This window comes from Portunus trituberculatus, chromosome 17 (assembly GCF_017591435.1).
Source record: "Portunus trituberculatus isolate SZX2019 chromosome 17, ASM1759143v1, whole genome shotgun sequence".
In the NCBI taxonomy this organism is placed as follows: Eukaryota; Metazoa; Arthropoda; class Malacostraca; order Decapoda; family Portunidae; genus Portunus; species Portunus trituberculatus.
The window spans coordinates 17,421,899-17,432,199 of record NC_059271.1 but is presented as its reverse complement, the minus strand read 5'-3'; the positions used below and the strand labels follow the sequence as shown (position 1 = coordinate 17,432,199).

Below are 10,301 nucleotides of genomic sequence, written 5' to 3'. Positions count from 1 at the left end.
AGAAGGTTAGATAGATTCATGGATGGGGAAGATAGATGGAGTTAGGTAGGTTGAGCACACTGGGACTGCCTCGTATGGGCCTGGCGGCCTCTTGCAGCTTCCCTCCTTTCTTATGTTCTTATGTAGTAGTGTGTAGCAGTAGTAGTAGTAGTAGTAGTAGTAGTAGTAGTAGTAGCAGTAGCAGTAGTAGTAGTGGGTAGTATATTCTGTTCACGAACGTTAGATGCACAAGTTCTACCCTTCACGTGTTACTGTTAATCCCTTGTAAGTGGTGGTGGTAGTGGTTGTTGGTTTTTTGGTGGTTTCGGTGTTGTTTATAACCTCGTAAGAAATATTCATGTATATTATATAAGTTCACGAAGCTGCGTGAGTGAATGTGTTCATTGGTCTGCAGCTGGACTGGGTGTGTGACAAGGACTGGTATGCAACGCTGGCCCAGTCCACGTTCTTTATCGGGGCGGTGTTCGGTGGGCTGCTCTTCGGATGGGCGGCGGACAGGTGAGTACGCGTACAGTGGATGCGCGGCTAACTGATAGGGGAGAGCAACTTTTACGGACGCTTTACAGTGATCATGGCTTCTCCTCAGGTTTAACAGAAGGATCTAGTACAAGATTGGAATACATTTTTCAAAGACAGTGACAGGAAAGATGTTATTCTTTATAGGTGTACAATGTGTTTGGTGTATACATTAGTGATATACGTGTGTTGCTGTAATATTATGTACTGCTGCTACGGATCCTTATTTGCATAAAGCAGTAAAGTCACTGTCATGTTAATGACGTGTGGGTGGCAGGTATGGTCGGGTGCCCGCGATGGTGGCCACAAACATCTTGGCTGCGCTCGCCTCGCTGTTGACGGCACTCTCCACCTCCTTAGCAGACTTCCTTGCATACAGGTTCCTGGCAGGCATGACCTTCGACAACATCTTCGTCATGATGTATGTACTAGGTATGCAGTCTTCCTCTTCTATTATGGTCAACTACGTATAGCATTGTTTGATGAGAAAACTTGCCTAAAAGTTGTTAATTGGAGCAAAATGTTAATCATTAGAATTCACGTGGAGTCTTTCATGTTCCACTGTGCAGTATTGGAGTATGTTGGGCCTCTGCGGCGCACTCTAGTGGCCAATCTTGCCATCGCGCTCTTCTACATGGGGGCCACCGTGGCGCTGCCGTGGCTGGCACTCTGGGTGGCTAACTGGCGCCTCCTCACTGCCCTTGCCTCCGTGCCTATGATAACATCCTGCATCGCTCATTGGATACTACCAGAGAGCGCTCGCTGGCTCATGTCTCAAGGTGAAGCCCGCATCTTCTGTTCTGTGATCATGGTGTTTTATCAAATTCAGCATTTGATATTCCACAGATTAGAGGTATTTATTTCACTTCAATCTTCGTGGACTTTGAGTAAAAAAGTTTCTGTTCATGTGTTCATAATAATCAAGTAAAATTTTGTTTATAGCAAAGCATTGCAATGTTTTCTCATATATATATATATATATATATATATATATATATATATATATATATATATATATATATATATATATATATATATATATATATATATATATATATATATATATATATATATATATATATATATATATATATATATATATATATATATATATATATATATATATATATATATATATATATATATATATATATATATATATATATATATATATATATATATATATATATATATATATATATATATATATATATATATATATATATATATATATATATATATATATATATATATATATATATATATATATATATATATATATATATATATATATATATATATATATATATATATATATATATATATATATATATATATATATATATATATATATATATATATATATATATATATATATATATATATATATACGTTCAGCGGTTAAACGGGTGAGATTGGCATCGGGGAGCCGGTGAACAATATATATATATATATATATATATATATATATATATATATATATATATATATATATATATATATATATATATATATATATATATATATATATATATATATATATATATATATATATATATATATATATATATATATATATATATATATATATATATATATATATATATATATATATATATATATATATATATATATATATATATATATATATATATATATATATATATATATATATATATATATATATATATATATATATATATATATATATATATATATATATATATATATATATATATATATATATATATATATATATATATATATATATATATATATATATATATATATATATATATATATATATATATATATATATATATATATATATATATATATATATATATATATATATATATATATATATATATATATATATATATATATATATATATATATATATATATATATATATATATATATATATATATATATATATATATATATATATATATATATATATATATATATATATATATATATATATATATATATATTATTTCTTCCAGGGCGGGTGGAGGAAACAATCAAGATTTTGAAGAATATTGCTAATCTGAACGGTCGAATCATCCCTCCTAATATGGTGCAGGGCCTCAGGGTGAGTTCCTGAACAGCCCATGCAAGTTTATCATTACTTCACCTCTTCTACGATTTCTGACCTATTCATTCTTCAGCATGTCTTTGTATACGTGTGGGTTATACTACCATTATTCCTCAAGCTTGTTAAAATTTTCGGGTGCAGTATCATAGCAACATTTCGAAAGACACTAGTGAATATCAAAATCGATTAGTCCCTATATAGCTATAGTTTGCCCACTAAAATCGTCTAAATTTTTGAGTTACAGAAATGCTAGTATGAGTCAAAAGGCCAATGCAGGAAGACCACAAGAGCGAGAAGGCATAGATCATTATCCTAAACACCTCGATTTTTTTCAAGGATATTTTTATCAAATTCTGTTGATTCCACATCACCAATTGGAAAACATTCCACGAGAACTAAGCTGATTATCTTTGTGGTCTTTGAGAATAGTCCTTTTTATAGTCGAAAGCCCATGCTGACCCACAATTGGAAGCGAATAGACACCTAATAGCGAGTCTTGCCTGTCCCCACAGAGGACCGCTCGGCAGGAGTTGAAAGACACCAAAACCAAAGACCTCTCAGCGTCAATCCTGGACCTCTTCAAGACTCCCAGGTTACGCCGCATCACCATCGCCGCCAGTGTCCTGTGGTGAGTGTTCGTCCATATCCATGTTGACGTCGTTATAGGAAAGAGCTTTTTGCCTACTCGTATTTTCTCGCAACCTTTCCTAGTTGGACTTTTATGATATTTGTTTTACACTAGAGGTCTTTGTTCATTCCGGTGTGTCTCTGTGTTGATGAAGAATTAGTTTAGTTTTATTTTGTTTTTTGTTTTCTTTTCATTAATTATGTTTCCTACAGTTAAAAAAGATAATAAATTAATTAATTAATTAATCAAAAAAGATCACAAAGATACGTGAAAAAGAGACGGAATACAAATGTAACGTTGGAACTCCCATCTCAAAACATAGCAGATAAACCGTAATAACACAGCCATTCATGGTAACAAAGAACACCACACAGTTCAAAGGAGACGCGCAATAGGGCACAATGATTAGGCTTCTTTCCTCACCTTGTCGGGGGGACAAGAACAATCCCCCGACGCAAGGAGGAAGCCGCAGCCAGCCGGTGCTCCTGTGATGTGCTTTAGATAAGTATTTGAATTAGCTAGTGAGTATGAACCAGTTGGAGATTAAATAACATACCGATGAATCACTCTGGTTGCTTATACGTTTCTTCATTAGTGAATATCTATATTCTTGAATAGCTTATGTGATTTACAAGTATTTCACCACTTGCCATTATCTTCTTAATTTTTGTGTTTTTACGTTGATCTGAAGTCTTTCATTTTCAGCCCCAACCTCTCTATAAATAGCCTCTTTTGTAGTACTTTTTACAATCAGGAATACTCTCCTTCCTTTACATCTAAATACACGCGAATGTTTATATATCTACCGTATCTCTTTTTTTTTCTCATTTATCCAATATCAATGTTACTATTCTAAGAAAAGGTTTATTCAGCTCTCCGATTTTAAAATAAATTCTCTAACTCTACTATGTATACATCCCTTGCGAATAACTGAAACAATTTCAGTGTAACAACTCTATGTTATTTCTTGCCGGTAACTTTCTTCTAGTTCTGTGGATTAACATGCATCACCTGCTGTTTTCCTGCAGTGTGTATCTTAACGTCTCCCTGCCTTCTTCTCCCTCCCACAGGATGTTACTGAGCATTGTGTACGACGGCCACGCGAGGAACGTAGCTAATCTTCCTATGGACGTGTTCAAGGCCTTCACTATTGCCTCGGCCACGGAGCTTCCCGCTGACCTCCTCCTTATTGCCACCCTCGACCGCTGGGGGCGTCGCTGGCTGGCTTTCGGCACCCTTTTGTTCTCTGGGTTCTTCAGCATACTCACTCTTGCCTTCCCAGGTACTGCTACCACCGGACTGAAGGAGGAGCGAGCCCAGAGTGGCGTGTATAGGGATGTGTGTTGTGTAATTAGTCCAAGAGATTGATCGTTTATATATTTATGCCTGTCCTTCTTAAATGCATCGTTCTCTCATCAAAGGCCTCATTGTTAGTGGGGTTCTCATAGGATTTTTTTTTTCCAAGTGACGATGTAGAATATTCATCAAACCATCATTGCAATATTGAAAATACTCTTAAAGACTCCAGTAACATACACCAGAGCTCGTTGATATTGTCAAGATTAGACCACAGATTCATCGTCCTTTCCTGCACTGACACCGCGGAGACATGCTTGTACTTCTCTAACAACTATAGCAAACTCTTTCAATCCTTATTATCTTATCGATCTCACAGTTAATCAAATACGCTAACGATGTATCTTCCCTCCCATCAGGCGATCCCTTGGCCGTGGCGATGCTGGCGATCATAGGGAGGTTCTGCGTCAACATCACCTACAACATCGGCCTGCAGTACGCCGCCGAACTGCTCCCGACAGTGGTGCGGGCGCAGGGTGTCGCTGGCGTGCACATCGCGGGTTATGTGGCCGCTCTCCTGTCGCCAGTCATCGTGTACATGGTGAGTGTGGTCGTCATACATTAAGAATATCAATTTCATTTGTTTATTTTCTTTACTTATGTATTTGCTTTATTATTTCTACCTATCTATATCAATTAATTTATTTATTTATCTATTTTATATTTATCTATTCCTTTGTTTATTTTCTATTTCATTTTATTTCTATTATTCTTTTCTTCCTTTCTTTTTTTTTTCTTTACATAATTCATCCACTTGCCTCATTTTTAGGGAGGCGGTGGCATAGTGGATAAGGTGGTGAGCGTGGGATCGGGCAGACGTCCACGCGTAGGTTCGAATCCCACCACGTACAACCTTAAAACACTTTGCCATTTGTCGAGTGGGTTTAAAGTTACCTACATATCACCATGATACCCAGGTTCTAGGTGGTTACACTCAAGATGAGCTTGGGCGGTGATATGGGCCCTAATATGGGTACCACTTTAACTGAAATTGCTTGCGCCACTAATGGGCGGAAGCTGAACAGCGCTTCCAATACACTCTTCAAGTGTGCCTACAGGCGCTATAGGCCTTACCGTAAAAAAAAAAAAAAAAATATATATATATATATATATATATATATATATATATATATATATATATGAAATTTACAGCAAAAGGGAGATCTAACATTAGCATGTATTTGTGTCAATGAGTGAAGTTGTATGTATTTCAGAAGATGTGATAGATTGTGCAATGATAAAGGAGTGATAATGATGCTGGCCATGCCTGCGTGTGTGTGACGTGCAATTACAATCAACGCACATGTCCTAAATTTGCTTCTCACACCTATACTACTTACATATCTACTTCCTCATCTCTAACAGTGACAAAGTCCATGTAAATCTGAGACCTGAAGGCGTAAAACTTTCCTATGCACAGGGCTCGATCAACAAGTTCATCCCTCTGGTAGTCCTGGGCGTGGCTGCCGTGGCCGGGGGATGCATCGCCCTGCTGTTGCCGGAGACGCTGCACAGGGACTTACCTCAGACGCTAGCAGACGGAGAGCAGTTCGGCAAGGATCAGAAATTCTGTTACTTCCCTTGTATCGCTGAGGAGTAAGTACAAGGAGAGTAGTGATGGTTTCAAAATGTCCTCACACCATCTAACCTTGTGGGAAGTTTTGATGGAATTAGGAAGAGGGATGGGATAATGTGAGACAACAAGGATATGTTTATTACTTGAGGTAGAATTAAGATATTATGTTCTATGATACCTGAATCTTTACTGACAACAATTGTTTTTGCTTCATATTTTTTTTTTCCACCACCGCAATGCACTCTTTTGTATAATGCATATATCATTAATCACTGCCTTTAAATCTAACCAACATCGTCTTCTGCTTTTCCCCGCACAGCACGCAATCCACACAACCCACACATTCGCTAAGCCTTGGGCAGATTGGACAGCAGCCGTCTTTCATCCGCCACCGGTCCAGCCTAAGAGCTTCCCTGCGTGGCGAGACCTACCGCTCATCCCTCATCAGGCACCGCAGAGAGGTCATCTACTTACCCATACTGGACTGACATACTCCCTTCTTGGTCCGCTCCCGCCCTCAAACTTATGCAGAGACGGTCAGGGATATAGAAAACACACACATGCACTTTGCATCATAGGTTTGTATTCTGAAACACTTTCCTCTCTTACCACGACTATCTTTAAAGGTTAGAAAGATGATTTGCCGGGTTCTCAGGAGTGTTTCTCTTGTTAATAATGTAGAAATGTTGATTTCCCACCAGAACTATATAAATATCCTTAAAAAGCCCAGTACCTTCAACTACAACCTCTTGAATGTAGTGGAAGCGCGGTTGAGAAGTGTTTCAGAATATGTTGGTCTTTGGTCATCAGTCATTCTCAACAATACTCAGGCAATCATTGATTGTGCCACGCTGCATCATTATGGTATGCTTGGATAGTAGCATTGCACGTAATGCAGAGCAAAAACAAAGTAAAAGGTGATTTTTTTTCATTGATGGTGAGTATGGTGATAGTGGTAGTGGTGGTGGCAGTGAAGTTAAAAGTCACTCCCTGCATTTCCTCTTCCTCTTCTCTCTCTCTCTCTCTCTCTCTCTCTCTCTCTCTCTCTCTCTCTCTCGTTTTATTATTTTTTCTTATATTTTGTTTAGTTTTAGTTGGTTTCGTTTCTTCTAGACCAATATCCCGAACAATATTAGTTGGAAAAAATTCGCTATAGTATAATTTTATCAGAAATTAAGAAAACTTGATTCTAGTAAAACTTTTATTAACAGTGCTAATATAAAGCAACTACACACGTGTACTGTACGTATAAGACCCAGGAGGATGAGAAGGAGAATTGTCATGGGTGTTTTTCTTTGATGATGCAGTCGTGACAAAACTTATCACCGGAATCATACAAACACCCTTGAAAACGACGTCAGTGGTTCTATCACTAGCAACAAACGATATTGCTAAAATTTACACTGGGAACATATGAGTTGGGTATTCGAAGAATACTTTTTCTTTTCCTGTGATTGAGTCGATTCATTCAGGTTACTGAGCATGAACCCCTAACCCTCCATAATTGAACGCAGTACGGAACGTATTCTAAAACGCTTTTGCTCTCTCGTCACGACTTTTCTCAAAGGTCACAGAGATGATTTGCTGGCTTCTCAAGATTTTGCCAAGTTTCCAAGAATGTTTCTCTTATCATTCATGTGGAAGTTTACTTAAAATATCACTAGAACCATGAAAACACTCTTACAAACCTATGTAACTTCGAATAGTCATGAATTTAGTGAGGATATAGAGCAGAAGTGTTTCAGAACCGCACGTAAAATAAGTTCGGTACTTCTCGACAAGCGGAACTGAATCTATATTGAGTAGAGACGAGCCTGTTGTACATTACTCACTTGTTTCATTACTCGTATGGTGCATATACGTGTGATTTTTAGACTATATATGAAGGAAAACTATACAGTATGTTAGATTTCACATAGTTATAAACTGCAGTGTTGACAGACGGCAATGTAACAATGATCAGTGGCTGCGGTCATGATGGTCCTCTTGTCACCTCCCTCTTGTCTTTTCCTCCTGCCCACGTCTTTCAGCGAGTCTTCCCTTTCTTCTTCGCCTTCTCCTCCTCCTCCTTCTCCTTCGTTTCTTCTTCTTTTTTCTTTTGTAAATATTTCTGACCTGGCTACGGGCAGGTGTGGGGGCATAGTGAGCGGGGCTGGTGCTGGGGACAGGCGTGGGGGTGGCTTCAGCTTCCCATTTCTGCAAAACATGTAAGCAGAACGTCATGAATGTTCCTTTCCTGTAGCAGTAGTAGTAGTAAAGTTGGCAGTGTGATGGTGGTGGTAGCAACCTCGAAAAGTCCTAGAAGATAACCTACCTTGATTTTCCTGGCGTATTTCTTCCTATAGTGGAGTGCGAGACTGCCCTCAGGAAACAGGAGGCAGCTATTGGCGAAATCCTCCCACCCCAGCATCAAGTACTCTCTGTTAGGACGTGGAGATATGTTAGCACAGAGGTAATACTAAAAACTTAAAAACATGAAATCGAAGAAAAAAGAAAGGAAAGAAATAAAGTGAAAAAGAAAAAAGAATAAAAGCGGCACATAGTTTTCATCTAGTGGTGGTGAAGGAATAGAAAAAGGACAATATCAGTGTCAATTCATAGTGTACAGTTTAGCAGAAGGTACTCACTGATCAATGTCAAGTGATGGGCACACGCATGATCGGTTGGTCCACAAGTGTCCGTCTTCACCAATCGCCACCCTCACCCGGCCTTCCCGCACCACCTCCTTCACCGCTACCGTCGTGAGGGTCAGTTCACCAAACGTGTCCACGCTCTTTACGATCCCACGCACCGCTGAAAAAGAAAAAGATGTGTCATTCAGGGCATAGAAAGTGATTGATTGATCAAATGATTCGCAAACAGGATTCTTAATGCGTCGTAACGTAGCAGTATAAGAAGCATAAAACACAACATATTATATGCCGTTCATTTTCACATTAGTGGATCTTATAAGATATCTATATCCCGGAACAGTTACCTAGCGTTGAGTCACATAATGGCAAAATAAAAAAAAAAAATTAGAAAGCAATTAGTAGTTATCAATGTCAGCCCCGCACTTCCACTGCCAGGCTTGTATTAAACCTTTGTGTACTGATGTTGTTGACTTGTAAGACAGAATAAAGAGGATATAAAATAACTTACCGTAGTGGAACCCAGCCTTCTGATAAAGCCGCTTGCGAAGTCCTCGCTGAGACTGGCACAGACATGGAGCTGATCAGGGAAGGGAGCAAAACAACGTAGGTGTAAGATTCAGACATCAACGCAAATACGTCTCAGAGGAAGGAGAAGAGAAATAAGATGATATTCGATATTGTATTGAATAATTCCACTTGATAAAGTTATTTAACATGTGCAGCACGTAATGGCAACTTGTTTACCTTCTTCTTTTGGAGGTGGAGGCGTCACGTCTGGTGGAGAGACGATGCAAAAGGAAAAAAAAAGTTGTCAGTGTGATGTTAAGAGGCGGTGACGTGTGTATGTGTGTGTGTGTGTGTGTGTGTGTGTGTGTGTGTGTGTATGTGTATGTGGCTGTGTGTGTTTTATGTTATGTTGTTCATTATCTCTCTCTCTCTCTCTCTCTTTCTCTCTCTCTCTCTCTCTCTCTCTCTCTCACGCACGCACACACACACACACACACACACACACACACACACACACACACACACACACACACACACACTCACCAGAGATGATGGCCTGGGGAGTGATACACACGCTACGGTCGTACCAGGGCAAGGCTTCACAGGCTAGGGCAGACGGCCACGGGATGTCAAACTTGGCCAACAGGGGCTCACATCCCTCTCGCGCGGCCTCACACACGCTGCGACAGGGCGGGATGGCTTCACTCACAAAGTCCAGCGTGCAGATCGGAGCGTACATGGAGCACAAGAAAAACTCCAGCTGATCCGAACACTTGGTCCATCCCAAAAGCTGTGGAAATAGAGTTACTGAAGCAGACAGTTTTTTGTTTTATTATCTGTTATTACTATTGTTATTATTATTATTATTCTTATTATTATTATTATTATTATTATCATTATTATTATTATTATCATTATTATTATTATTATTATTTTCATTATCGTAATGCTATTAGATTATTTATTCATTTATTCATTTCTTTA

The 10,301-nt window shown here is 38.1% G+C and overlaps 2 protein-coding genes across 2 annotated transcripts in view; one reads left to right on the top strand and one right to left on the bottom strand.

Moving 5' to 3' along the window:
* The window catches only part of LOC123504765 (organic cation transporter protein-like), a 12,345-nt gene extending 5,444 nt beyond the window's left edge, over positions 1–6,901 (top strand). Inside the window, exons 3-11 of the mRNA XM_045255570.1 lie at positions 395–498; positions 794–948; positions 1,086–1,295; positions 2,526–2,614; positions 3,130–3,245; positions 4,316–4,527; positions 4,961–5,142; positions 6,022–6,197; positions 6,497–6,901. Coding sequence (XP_045111505.1) covers positions 395–498; positions 794–948; positions 1,086–1,295; positions 2,526–2,614; positions 3,130–3,245; positions 4,316–4,527; positions 4,961–5,142; positions 6,022–6,197; positions 6,497–6,665 — 1,413 coding nt within the window. The 3' untranslated portion in view covers positions 6,666–6,901. The remainder of the gene's footprint in view (positions 1–394; positions 499–793; positions 949–1,085; positions 1,296–2,525; positions 2,615–3,129; positions 3,246–4,315; positions 4,528–4,960; positions 5,143–6,021; positions 6,198–6,496) is intronic.
* A 463-nt stretch (positions 6,902–7,364) lies between these two features.
* On the bottom strand, positions 7,365–10,099 carry LOC123504767 (secreted frizzled-related protein 3-like). Its single transcript, XM_045255572.1, is given in 7 exon segments — positions 7,365–8,373; positions 8,492–8,597; positions 8,805–8,970; positions 9,319–9,387; positions 9,555–9,584; positions 9,861–10,068; positions 10,070–10,099. Coding segments are annotated over 7 exon segments (816 nt in total). The 3' UTR covers positions 7,365–8,166.
* Between the last annotated feature and the right edge of the window lie 202 nt (positions 10,100–10,301).